The sequence below is a fragment of the Nematolebias whitei genome, chromosome 8 (assembly GCF_014905685.2).
Source record: "Nematolebias whitei isolate Nwh7 chromosome 8, NemWhi1, whole genome shotgun sequence".
In the NCBI taxonomy this organism is placed as follows: Eukaryota; Metazoa; Chordata; class Actinopteri; order Cyprinodontiformes; family Rivulidae; genus Nematolebias; species Nematolebias whitei.
In genome coordinates this window covers 13,409,233-13,423,085 of record NC_056505.1, presented here as the reverse complement: position 1 = coordinate 13,423,085, position 13,853 = coordinate 13,409,233, and the positions used below count along the sequence as shown (strand labels likewise).

The following is a 13,853-nucleotide window of genomic DNA, read 5'->3' as shown; positions in this document are numbered from 1 at the left end:
AAAAAATAATTTGGCTTCATTTTAAAACAAGTGATAAAAAGCCAAGGCTTCGCCCAATGTTCTTCAATTTGTATAAGTTGGTCAATAAACTAAGGTATTTTATCCATCTTGTTTTCGTCTTGATCCCATTTTAACACAAAATGTATAGATTTGTCAAGTCAAGATTTAATTGTCTCTTTAGTTTTGTCCTCAATACATTTTTAAATATTGATGATTTTAGGATCAAATCTGTAAAAACTTCACTGCTTCTTTTCAAACTTCTGAGCATTTTTGTAAAAGTTAGAACATGCCCTTTTATTAACGAAAAAACAAGTCCCGAAGAAAGATTTAAGACATTTTACAATTTGAGTTTGACTTCTTCTCAAACAATAACCAGGCAATATCTTTCTGTACACTTAAGGGAAACAAACCACCAGTTATTACTCTAATTTATCAGGACTGTTAGATACTTACAGTTATAACTTACAACCAAACAAATCTTATGGTGTTTTGTTTGTCTTACAAAGAAATGTGGCCAGAAAGCAAGATTAAATCAAATTAACTGCTTTCTTTTATTACAGATTTCATTTAAAAATAACATTTAAATCAAAAGTACAACATATTATAAGAAAAACATAGTTTTTTTTTTTTTGCATTTAGGGACTGTCAGTACCAACAAAATTTAACTTTAATAATTCCAAAAGGTTAATGAAAGGCTGATGTAACAAGTAAAAAAAAAAAGTTTAATCTTACGAGGAAAATGACATCTAGAAATGAGAAATCCTCAAATGTAGCGTAGAAGTTGAAATTTTACCCAAACACATTAACCCCTGAAGAAGGACATGTCAATCTGTCCATCAATCTGTTCATCAGCACACACACGAAGAAGCACTCACACACTGAAGGTCCGCCGTGCATCCCAGAACTCCCATCTGTTGAAGCAGCGTCCAGGTTTGGACTTAATGAGAAATAATGAGCCTTCAGCAAACAAAAACAACAGCCGGGATGGATTTCATCTCCGGCTTTTATTTCCACTCCTACATTGAGAGAACAAATTTGTTTCACACAAAACAACATGTTGACATTTGTCTTTAATTTTATACCCAAGGTTGAACATTCTGCTTTAAGATGAGTGAATAATGGCACTTTTTCTCCACATTAACAGACACATTACATTCAAATATGAGGAATGTATAGAGCATTAAGTTATTCTTCTTATGTTCAAGAAAACATTCCTTAAAACTCGTTTCAGTTTAATTAAATGTCACTTCATAAGAACACCAAAACCATTGTATCTCTCCCACTGAACTAGCAGAATGAGCACAGACATGCATTGTAAAAAGTTCAAAAGGTAAAAAACAACAACTTTTTTATGTTTGACATTGTTCTCTGATAAATCATAGCAAGACTGGAAATGTTCAGCCTCCAACAGCTGGCGTAGCTGTCAGCATCAACACTAACATGATGTTGGTGTGGGTGTGATTGTACACAGAACACCAGGCATCAAGTCAGGGAATCCAACTGTCCTTGCACCATTTCAAGCTAAAAGAAAGAGAAGATTTTGAGTTGGTTTTGATGTATTTATATTTTTTACATAAAAAAAAACACTGACACAAACATGCCAAAGAATATAGATAAAATAAACAAGAATGAAGTATGAAGCAGAAAGGTAGGGCGTCGTCAGGCCAAGATCTGCGCGTCAGGAAGCAATGTATCCCTCATATACACATATATATGAAAAACAGAACAAACCTTGTTGTAGAACTCAAGGAGCTGCTGGTGGTTAAACTCAACAAAGACATTTTCCTGAGCCTGTAGAAAGAGACAGAAAGAAGAGGAATGTGAAGTTATAAAGTACACAAAAACAACAAAGCAGGTAAGAAAAAGCAGCAAACGCAAAAAAAAAGGAACACGACTTAAGAGTTGCTGAGCTGGCTTCTACTGATTTCTTTAAAAAATAACTTCATTAATTATTTCTGTTCACTGGAAAGCATGAACCTTCTCTAAGTCGTATCCATCAGAGTGGTTAAAAATAAACTTAAGCTCAAGTTACAGTCCAGCAACTCATAGAGAGAAAACCATGGAAATGTATCCATTTAAAGGGTCGCTGTAAAAGCACTAAAGCCGTTGGTGACGTTTGCAGCGCTGTGTTCGTCCCACAGTCTGAAGAAGCAGAGACGAGTAAACAATACAACGAAAATTTAGAAACCATAAAAAGGTGAAAGTAATAGTCTCTAGCCTTCATTTAGCTACTCAATTAATATAATTTTTAATCACTACCGGTAATAAAACTAAAATTTTAAATTTTTCTCAACAAGAAGACAGGGTGAAGGAGAACCCTCATGCCCTGACGAGACATTCGCTTCGGGATACACCATGGATTCCTGGGGCCAGTGGACGATGGTGTGTCTGTCCGCATTGTCCATTGAGGACGTAGAAGACGCATACATAATTGGATTTATGATAGCGGGATTTCTGCTTTTTGGAATCGGCGGGTTTCGAGCTTATCAACAAATTTGGAAGATGTCAGTAGTGGATCTGGCAATTTTGAAGCTGCCTGTCATGTGTGAAGGAATGAGTCGTGCTTCGAGCGCCCAGACTCAGATGCTTTGTGAGCTAAGCCGTAAGCTGGACACGATTTCTGAGAATCGCAGGCCACTTGCAGCTCCTGGAACTCACTGGAGTGAAGGATTCGATCTTGGGGAAGGCTGCAAGTACGGCTCGGTGGAATGACCACAAAACTTGGCTGCTCGGGTTCGCCATTGAGAAGTACCAGCAGAACTTTTGAAAGGAGACATAAAAAAAATCAAACTGTCTGTCTGTCCCAAAACAATTGTTGTTAGCAAATCAGGCTTCCCTGCTTGGCCTTGAATTGGCCAGCTATCTCAAATGTCTCCCACAGGTTATGTGAATAAAGACGCTCTGCTGCCCCTCCCCTCCTCCTACAATGAAGTTTATTTAACTGGGAAAAAAACTAAATAAAAATAAAATGCTGTTAAATTTATTATGACATTTATTGCATGGTAGAAATAAGTAAACCAAGATAGTTCATATTTGTCTCATCAACTTAAAATTTTTGACTGATACTGATTTACTGCTGTGCTTTAGTTATAACAAATTGGATACCAATAAAATCAGTTTAAATAGGTTACAATGGGTTTTGGCAGTAAAATGAATAACATTTGTGAGGTAGTTTATTCAGAATTCACACAATTATTTTCAAGTTTCTTTCTGTGATTTTTCAGGAAAAGGTACTTCTGCACATTCAAAAAACTTCAAAACAAAAACAACTGGACTTTATTAGCAACAGAAGATGTTTTGCTTTTATTCCGAGAAGTTTTCTCAATTCAAAGAGCAGTGAGTGTGGGGTTCAGGTTATAAAGCTGAGATAAGATACACACATACATCTCAGCTTATCTCAGCTTTATAACCTGAAGCCCACACTCACTGATCTTTAAACTGAGAAAGCTTCTCGGATGAGAAGTGAAACGTTTTCTATTACAAATAAAGTCCAGTTGTTTTTGTCATGAAGTTTTTTTTAATTTACCATGTCCTGGATGACTGAGAATCTTCACCAGCGTACTTCTGCACACTTTGTACCATATTAGCTATGGTCAACTCATTCAACAGGTTGTATCACTGTTTGTTTTTGTAACTTTAAAAATTTTCAAAGTCTTTACTGTTAATAACAAAACAAACAAAAAAAAAATCACCATTGGAACGTGTTGAAATATCTTTATTTATTCAGCATCATTCTTGTCTGTAATCTACTTCAAGCTGCATTATCCATTTTGTCTTCTTGTGTTATTTCTAGCTTTTAGCCAGTCTTTTGATACGTTTTGCTTTTAGCCAGAGGCCTTGCTCTTAGTTTAGCTAGTATTATGCACTTTTTAGCTTTTCGCATTCTGCTTCTTTTAGCTTTAACAACTCTGTCAGAATCTTCAACAAACTTCAAGTCATTCAGCACTCAGCATTACTGCTGCATTTTCACAGAAAATGCAATTTATCAAGTTCAATTTCGTTTTACAAAGTTAATTACAACGGTGTTCACTTAAAATGACTGTTATAACGTGTTTTGGCTCAACTCAGGGCTTTTTATACTTATTTTATTATTATTATTTTATTATTTTTAAAGCAGGATTTACAAATAATCAAGAAAAGTGAGGGCTCAACAGACAATGACACCCCCCCCACACACACACACACACACTAACACACAAGAAGATCAAGGGCAACCATCACTGAACTGCTATTACCATCATTATCATCATCACCATCACTCCATTAGAAATAAAGACTGAACAATAACCCAGCCCATGAGCAGGTGAAATGGTGAAACACTTTATCAGCACTCATCATTGAGAAAATAGCTGTAATGTATGAAATGGTTTCTGGGTGACACACAATGAGAAGGGCAGGCTCGCAGAGAACCAAAGTGCAGTCAATGCTGTGAGACCGAATGATGAAAAAACAAAAAAACACTGAACAGCTTGTATCTGCAGGGAGACCAGCTGAAAGAGAGAAAATTACTAAAAGACAAAGCTGAAAGACTGAAACAAACCTTGTAAAGGAATAATTCTGTCTGAGGACTGTAAAAGCACATGTGAGCTGACTGATCGTACACTCATCTCAAGCTCTCTGCCCTCCAGTTCAATACTTCAAGTTTAAAAGAAGCTCGAGGGGGGGCTTTGAGTCAACTGGCTGGCTGGTTGGGTGAGTAGAAAATATGCCACAGCAAATTAATAACAGAGATGTTAATTAGAAGCAATGTTAAAAGATCATAAAGGAGAGCAAGACGTTTTTTTGTCAAAGCCGTCAAGTCCGGAGCAACTCCATGGCCAAATGCAAGACAGCTTCGAATTTAGCTAAAACTACAGCAAAATATCTGCCTAACAGTGATAAAATAATATATTAGTGTTGTAAACAAATGATTTCCATTGCAAAAACAAAGAACATCGAAGTTACTTCAAGGTGATAAGTAATTCCACAGAGGAACGAGTGTTGCCGTTTAGAAATGATTGGATTTGGAGTACAAATTGTGTGTGTGCTATTAAATGATTTGAATGATGAACAGCCAGCTCTAATCTTTTGGCTTTCCTTTTGTTGATCTGCACAGTGGCAAAAACGATTAAGAGGATGGGAAAGCAGGGCTGCATAATACATTCAGTTTGGTTTCTTTCTTTCAGTGTTGCTTGGGTCATGGAAAGATCACAGAAAGCGTAGAAAACAACAACAACAAAAACACAAAGAGGCGTCTTCCTGATTGTCTGACAGAGGTGAAGCTGGGAACGACTGAGGTGCAGTTTGTTTGTGAAACATGTCGATCAGAACAGAGACGGGAGAATAAATAAAATTTTAAAAAATCCCCCTAAAATACATAACACTGTCCGTCATGCTGTGGATTAAAACAAATTCACGTGCTTCTGCTTAGGTGAATGTGAAACTGAAATGGTTGTGCGTTTGTTTTGAGTGTGTGTTCAATCATGCTGCTCCTCAGGGTTGAGGTTTTACAGTAACGCAGGAAAGCTCTGACAGATCTAGGCTAATGCTAATGGGGATAAGATGCATCATCGTCATAATCATCATCATCACCATCCCAGTCATTTACAAGCAGCGCACACACATGTACATACAAACACACGTCTTATCTGTCTCTGTGCTCAGCTAGTGTCAGATCCAGAAGACAGGCTTAACACAATACATATTTAAAATACAACACACAGAAGAGGACATCATAACAAAAGAGTAACTGAGAACTTACTAAATTACCTAAAATGACATAAGAAAAGTTCTCCACTTTTCAAAAGTGGCAGAAATGAGGGACTAAAAATTGTTGTGTCTAACAGTACACACATAGCTTTCAACAATGCTGAAATTCCCCAGAAGAGCCAACGTAATCAAGAAGAGATAAGGTTGCACTTTAGGGATTACAGCGTAACACAACACTTGAAGACTACTTTGCTGACCTTGCATGTTATTTTAGCAGTTTTCCAGCCTTCATTTCCATCAGAATTCTCAGTCCCCCCTCGATAAGTGAAAAACCATGAAGTAGGAATAGTAGTACAAGTAGTAAGGAGTAGCTTATTTTAGTATAAACACTTCCCACACTCTTGCAATATTCTAAACAATGTTTCTAAACTCTAAACGCTTTAAAAGAGCACAGAATGTCATTATCTCTGCTCTCTCTGCCACCTGCCAGCGCTCTTGGCCACGCCCACTTCTCCGCTGCAGAGCAGAGAGCATGACATGCTGCAAGAGGGAGCTTCTCCCTGCACATGTGGGCTGTACAGATACAGCAGGTGCTAAATAATTTAAAATTGTTTATTTAAAAAAAAAATAATAATCCATGTCAATCTTGCGGCTCATCCATCAGTCAGCCAATTGTGTGTCATGTCCAATCTTGTTTTGAAAAACTGCAAAAGAGCGAGTCCGTGAAAGTCGAACCGCGAAGTAGCGAGGGACTACTGTCTTATCTTTCTGGACTTATTTTTGAATTTTATTTTGACATAAGGAAGATAATTTGTCTAAACAGTGACGTTCCTGACAGCAGTTACAACATCCTATGTGACAACATAATTACTAGCATGATATTACGAGGAGACTGGTGCAAATACCTAAAACAAAAAGCAAATGGACATTGAAACTAGAAGTGGTCACCAGGATTTAAAAAAGAGAGGCTCCTCTACATAAATCTAACTCATCGGGCATCATCAACCTCAGGAGGGGAAAACTGCAAAGACGTTAAAGAGATTTATTTTATGTTATTCAAGATTAAGAAGGGTAATGTATTCATGAGAGGACCAAAGTGGCTCAACTGATAGAAAATGACAGCACATGACAGAGTTGCTTTTATCCCATCAGCTGGTTACTGTCAGTCAGTTTTTATATGACCATCGAGTAGCTGCATTTATTTAAACACAACAAGTCAATATGAAAGGGGTGGGGTGGATGTAAAAAAGGCACTCTTCATCAATTATTTGCCTTAGTGCAATAAAATATAGCTTGAATGTAAATGACTTGTCAAAAACTGTCAGTTTTCTTTTTAAAGTGCTTCACAGGAACCAAATTTCTTCTGCCTGACTGATGAAAGTACAAAAAAGCACCGTGGAGACGAGGGAAAGAAGAGGGATTCATAGATGACAAGTACAAGAACTTGACAAAAACAAAGAGGAAAGAAGGAAAGGAGAGGCACAGGGAAAGAGGACACAGCAAAGACACTCAATGACAAAACAAAAGATGAAATAAAACAAATAACTTCATAGAACTTTGTCTGCGACGAAACTAGAAGCATTTTCAAACATCAGAGAATTTTATGGCAAAAATAAAATCTGACATGTTCACTCTAAACTCTAAACCTTACCTCACAACAAGTTATGAACAGAATTTCTGGGCACGACCGAGGAGCAGAGAGTTTCCAGTTCAATCAGCTTCTGATTGCGCTGCTGCTTTTTGAAGAAATGCGGACATTACGACAGTTTGGGGGCGAGTGTGAAACAGCAGGTTGACAACTAACACCCCCAAGTCTGAGGTCATGATCCTTTGCGAACCTGAATCGTGCTGTTGTTGTTCGGTGTATTGTTTTACACCATTAGTGACTAGTGTGAATATCTTAGATCTTTTAGCATACCGTTGGGCGTTCGTTTAGTGTATATCTTAGATCCTTATTTAATTTTTACACTTGATATTTTTGCTGTTGTTGGATGCAACTGGGACCCTGTGTACATAATTTCGTTCCACCTCATGTACCACATGCAATGTGAATGCCAATAAAGAACCTTGAATCCTCAGCTGGAAAAGAGAAGACCACCAATTTAGACTTGGAAACGAGATGCTGCTTCATGCGAAGGACTTTCAGCACCTTGGGGTCTGGTTGATGAGTGCGAGTAGAAGAAAGCAGTCATTTGAGCGGGGCTTTGAGCAAAATCGTCCCTTTTTCACATCAGCTACAGAAGTGCTCCGAGCATCTGGTCAGAACGAAACTCACAGAAGAGATGGCTCGCTGATGGCTCAGAACTCTTGTTGACCTTCCTGGAAATACCAAGGAGTGTGAAACCTGGGAATCAGATGAGGTGCAACTGCTTAAAAAGAGAAAACTCCTGTTTTTTTTTTAAACAATATTCAGTCAGGTCTTCTGGACAGTTCCTGTTTTTTTGTTTGTTGCTGAAATGTTTCGTCCTTCATCCAAACGACTTCTTCAATCTGAGGAGCCACCAAACAAACTGATTTCCACAACAGCATACTTTTGTAGTGGGAAAAAAAAAAACAGTTTGCTGGTGCTTTTTTCTACTATGGAGTATGCTGTTTGTGGAAATCAGTTTGTTTGGCGTCTCCTCAGATTGAAGAAGTCCTTTGGATGAAGGACGAACAACATCTCAGCAAAACAAAAACAAAAAAGAAACCGTCCAGATGACCTGACTGAATATTGTTGGATTTTTACCCGGATTATTCAGCATGAACTTTGGTCTCCTGTTTTTTAATTAAGTCAGATGAACTTTTAATAATCTCTGGTTTGATAATCTGAGGTTAACCATTTTACAAGGACAAAATATATACTGAGGATCTTGACCGAGAATGAAAAGTTTATACCAATGTTTTAAATATAATAACTAAAAAAAGACATTAAGTAAGAATCATGCATGTCCTTTTATTTGTTCCAATTAGGAGCTTTGCAGAAGCATTTTGTACCAGCGGGAGACAACCAAGAGCTTTTGTTGTTAAGACACGAGAAAAATGTGTCACAATAATCTCACCAAGAAACAAAAGTTTGGAAAATGTCCAGCTGATGTTTTAACACGTCTTCTTATATTTAAGATTTTCCTTAAATGGCATAAAACAGACCCAGACAAGCTGTTTTAGATAAAACTTGATGGTCAAACACAAAATCTACAGTAAGTCGTTCATATTGGAACTAACTACTGAGTGTCATGGACTAGTTGTTTTCTGATTTGTGAGACCATCTGACAGACTCTGTCCCTGTTTATTTGTGTTCCCCGCTCTGCTCTCTGTACTTTTGTTGTTCTGCTCTTTGTGTGATTTCTGTTCCTGTATATCTGATTCTGTTGTTTTCCACTCACTCCTCAGTCTGCCTCTCCACTCCTCAGTCTTTATCATTCACACCTGTCCCTCATCAGCCACCTGCCCAGGTGCTCTCATTACTCACTCTCCCTCTGTCTTATAAAAAGCCTTTCTCTCCTCCACTCCTCTTCCAGTCATTGTTCTGTATTCACAGACATCTCAGTCCTCCTCTGTCCTGTCTGTTTTTGTCCACCTGATGATCTGCTCCGCCTGTGTACTCTGATGTCCTGTTCAGTCTTGTTCTTGATCCTGTTTTGCCAGAGTAAGTTTTGCTGCACCGACAGCTTTTTGTTTTGTTGTTTAAATAAATTATTTTTATTTAAACTCCTGCCTCGCTCGCCTGCCTGCAAATGGGTCTAAACACTGAGGACTGTGATACCATCCTGTTAGGAGTGCTGATGAGATATTCTGTCTTTATGATTTTAAACAAGGACCATCATTGAGTTTCATTCATCATAATTCTGTATCTTACAGATCATTGATTATGCACTGAAGCAGTAACACAGCCAAGATAATAAAGTATCACATCAACTCTTTTCTCTTTCTGACATTTGCTTAAAAAAACAACTTTAACTTTTCAGTCAGAGGAGCTATTATGCATTTGCACATTTTTATTTCAAGCTCAGCAGCTTCGGTTTTATGAATGAAGAAATAGCTTGGTGTATGCTTGGTGCATATTTGCCATTCTGCTCATGAGCCAACTCAGGGGAAAGGTACATTTATACAATGAGTACTACATGATTACTCTCGTGAAATTCTTATGCTGCTGACATCGTCAGAGTTGTGCTTGCTGGAGCGCTCAGCTGTGTCCAAAACATTACAGGTAAAAAGAAAAACAGGACCCTGCGGTGGTGTTTGAATTTTTTTTGCACTGGGCTACACTAGCTTCCCTGCGGAGTCACTTTAACCAAGAGCTTGTCACTTTAACTATATAAAAAAAAAATGTTATTTTCACATCTGGTCATGATTTTAAAAACTGAAAAAAGAAGAAAAAAAACATAACTAGTAAGTGCAAACCATGTAATGCTTATATCTTTTTTTTAGACCTTCCTTGGCCCACTAGTTAATTTAAACAGCCAATGCATGTGAATTATGTATGTGTTATTAGAAGATAGAACATACATTGCATCAAGATTTAAAAGACCAAGTCCATATTAACACTGTAAGCATTTCTTTATGAAATGCATAAAACATTATGAAGGGCCGGCTGATGAAAATCTAAATAATTGATAAAACATGTATACTGTAAGCCTTCTTGTTTCAGATTTGACAACAACTCAGCATAAAGGAGAACACAATGACAACGTAAATTTAAAACACCTATGAATTAAGGCAAATGGCTGCGCAGAACAATAAAACATGAAAGTTAAACCAACCCAAATTTCAGGCTAAATTTTTTTTAAATAGTATAAAACCCCGAAAAAGTGATAAAATGACTTTCTGGTAAATGAAGTTACAGCAAAACAGAATAAATAAGTTGTAAGTTTTTGTTTCAAAAAGACTGGCTGAGCATGAACATGAACATTTTGATAAAATACAACTTTTCTGCCACAATTCCACTTTTCGTCCACATGAAAACGGCATATTCCTCATTTACAAACACTTTCCAATATAAGGATTTTCTAAAACAATTTTATTTTGTGTGCACTCGACAAATGGACATTTTGTAGAATCAATGATATCTCAACCAAATTAACAACTGCTTTGCAAAGCATGTGTAGAAAGGCAGCACGGTGGATTAGTGGGTAGTGCTGCTGCAGCTACGTAGTCTTGAGTTACAGCCCCGAGTTGGGCCAGGGGTATTTTTGTGTGGAGTTTGCACGTCCTCCTCCATCTGTGTCAATTTTATGGATTTTTCTACTTCTGGCTTCTAACCCTTAATGCCATCACACTTCGGCTGTGTTCAGCTTCCACAGTATTGCACACTCTATGCTGTTGTACTGAACCCAACCCCAACCTATGGTCACAAACTCTGGGTAGTGACTGAAAGAATGAGATCACAAATAAAGGCGGTTGAAATGAGTTTTCACCACAGAGTAGGTGGACTCTCAGAGATAAGGTGAGAAGTTCAGTTATCCAGGACAGACTTGGAGTAGAGCTGCTGCTCCTCCACATCGAGAGGATCCAGTTGAGGTGGCGTGGACATCTAGTGAGGATGCCCACTGGATCCCTTACTACAGAGATTTTCCAGTCATGTCCCACTTGGAGGAGACCCTGGGGAAGACCCTGGACATGCTGGAGAGACTATGACTCTCAACTAGCATGGGGATGCCTTGGAGTCTCCCAGAAGAGCATTAAGAGGTGGCTGTGGACAGAGATGTCTGGACCTCCCTGCTCAAGCTGCTGCCCCCGCAACCCGACTCCAAAACAAGCAGAAATAATGGATAGATGGAGATTTCAAGTTAGTGTACGATAAGATGGAAAGCTTTAAGTTCAAGTTCAAGTAGGTTTTACTAGGTTTTATTGTCATTTCATCATGTGGTACATGAGCTTAAACAAAAGTGTGTACACAGTTACATCCAACAATAGCAAAAATATAAAGTGTAAAAAGGAACAGTAAATAAGGATCTAAGATATAAACTAATACGCTAAACACTAATAGTGCAAAACAATACGCCGAACAACGGCAGCACGAACGTACGTCTGTGTGAGCAGATGAATACGAATGAGCACAGCAGCATGAAATGATCAGCAACATGAGATCAGCAGCATGGACAATCAGCAGCACATATCAACAATCACCAATCAGCACATATCACCACCAATTTAAGACCCAATTACTGCAAAACTTTCAAAACAAACACAATCATTTAAAAATCAAATCTGTATAAAAATGTATGAGAACTGAATCGATCACGTTACAAGTCTCCTGAGATATTATGTCTATTTTAACAACGAGTTCTGACAGTTTGTCCAACTGCAGTCGCTGATCGTTAGCTTTTGCCTGACACCTAGAATCTAGACACCAAACAAAAAAAACAACAAAAAAAAAAAGACGAAAAGAACGAGGCCACTGGATTTTGGCAATTATTATTGTTACTCAGCTCGACACACAGACACACAACAAATACACCCTTGGTTTTCTTGTTGCTTTACTGGAACTGGCACACAAACACACAACTCATTGTATTTTTTTTTCCTCCCCACACATCCAGACAGTCACCAATCAAAACAACAGCAGTGGCTGTTGTTACTTTATTATGTTTCCATGGATACACAAAAACCTGATGAGTGATGATAACTTGTCTGCATGCTTGAATACTTTTCTGTCTTTTAGTAGTCAGTGAGCTTACAGCAGTGACTTTGTGCACTTCAGCCTGTCAGTCAGTTCATAATGCTCACCTGTCTGACAACCTGTCTCTGCCTGTTCCCTTCTTTCTTTGTGCTGGGATACTTTTTTTTTTTAAACTTCCCCAGCTGTCAGAGCTACTTTCTGCTGTCCTGTTGGGCAATGATCAATGGGAGCCACTGAAAGGGGACATGCTTGTCTTTAGCAGGCGTGAAGGGCACAGGGTTGTAAAATTCCACAAAACCACAACTATGTAAAGCACTTAAAATATCTGTGTAAATGTATGTGAGGTCAGCGGTGATCTTTCTTTTTTAATCAGGAGAAAATAGATTTAAAGTTTTATCACAATCTTCTGTATGTAGTTTATAAAAACACAAAATCCAATAATATTCCGAATAAAATGTGATGGAACTAAAAGAGAGCTCACTTTGCTCATATAAAAGTTGTTCTTGTGCTAGAACATGCATATATGCACTGTATGTGCACGGTTGTTCTTCTGGACAGCTCTCCGCCACAGGAACAGATAAACAGAGTCAGGTGTGGTGTCAACGCACAGTTTTTAAATGTCTCAAAAAGAGATTTCGGCTGTTTGTTTTAGCTACAGCTGTAAAGCCTCATTTTATCTTGTCTGTCTGCTCATATTCCTAGTTAAGCCCCATGATTTATAATGGAGAGGGAAAAAAAACTCATACGAGGAATTTAGTAAAGTAAAAAGTTCAGCTGAGGTGGAAAATAATGTTAAATTGACTCATGCGTCATACGGCTTCCTACTCATTACATTAAGCTAATCTAACATAATTTATTATAAATTAGATCTGTTCCTTAACCACATGTACCAAACAAGGAGGAGGTGACATAATAAGGTGACGGCAATATGATGACTACTGACCCACAAAATTTTCAACATGTCATGAGCCATTAGCTTCAGCATTTGTCAAACCCAGGTGTGCAGCCAGGTCCTCCTTTAGCCAGTTAGCAGACAAGTTATTATGACAATATTGACAGCACAGGACATTAGTATTTAAATTAGATTTTGACAGTTTATACTACAATTAATTTGCGAGCAAGTGGTCACTCATAAGATGGTTCTTCTAAGTCAGTAAAAGATTATGCCGCTCTACAAACTTCCACTAATTTGTTAAGTTTGTCTCTAAAAATAGAATGATTTTAGGACGTTTATCAAACACAGTTTACCGTTCACTGTTAGTTCATGTGAGACTCCTGCATTGCATGTTTTATCCTCCTAGTCATCAATGTTTGATTTCAATGAGGATTTATTGATATCTATGAGGATGTCAAATATTTTAATTTGCTTGTTTGGTTTATTCTTGTATTTTTCTTTGTGATTATTGTAACATATGACCCTTGTATGGTCAATTTTTTTTTTACCTTTTTAACTTCCATACTTTAGTAATCAGTGGCCTTTCACATAAACCTTATCACAGATTGTCATCTGGACTTCGTTTTTTTGTTAAAAAGAAACGTTTCGCCCCTCATCCAAGAGGCTTCG

General features: G+C 37.8%; 1 protein-coding gene across 1 annotated transcript in view; it reads right to left on the bottom strand.

The window, feature by feature from the left end:
* Positions 1 to 1,482: 1,482 nt before the first annotated feature.
* Positions 1,483 to 13,853, bottom strand: part of commd10 (COMM domain containing 10) — a 68,721-nt gene continuing 56,350 nt past the window's right edge. Inside the window, exons 6-7 of the mRNA XM_037680045.1 lie at positions 1,732 to 1,791; positions 1,483 to 1,521 (exon numbers count right to left, since the gene is read on the bottom strand). Of these exons, the coding sequence (XP_037535973.1) occupies positions 1,483 to 1,521; positions 1,732 to 1,791 (99 nt within the window). The remainder of the gene's footprint in view (positions 1,522 to 1,731; positions 1,792 to 13,853) is intronic.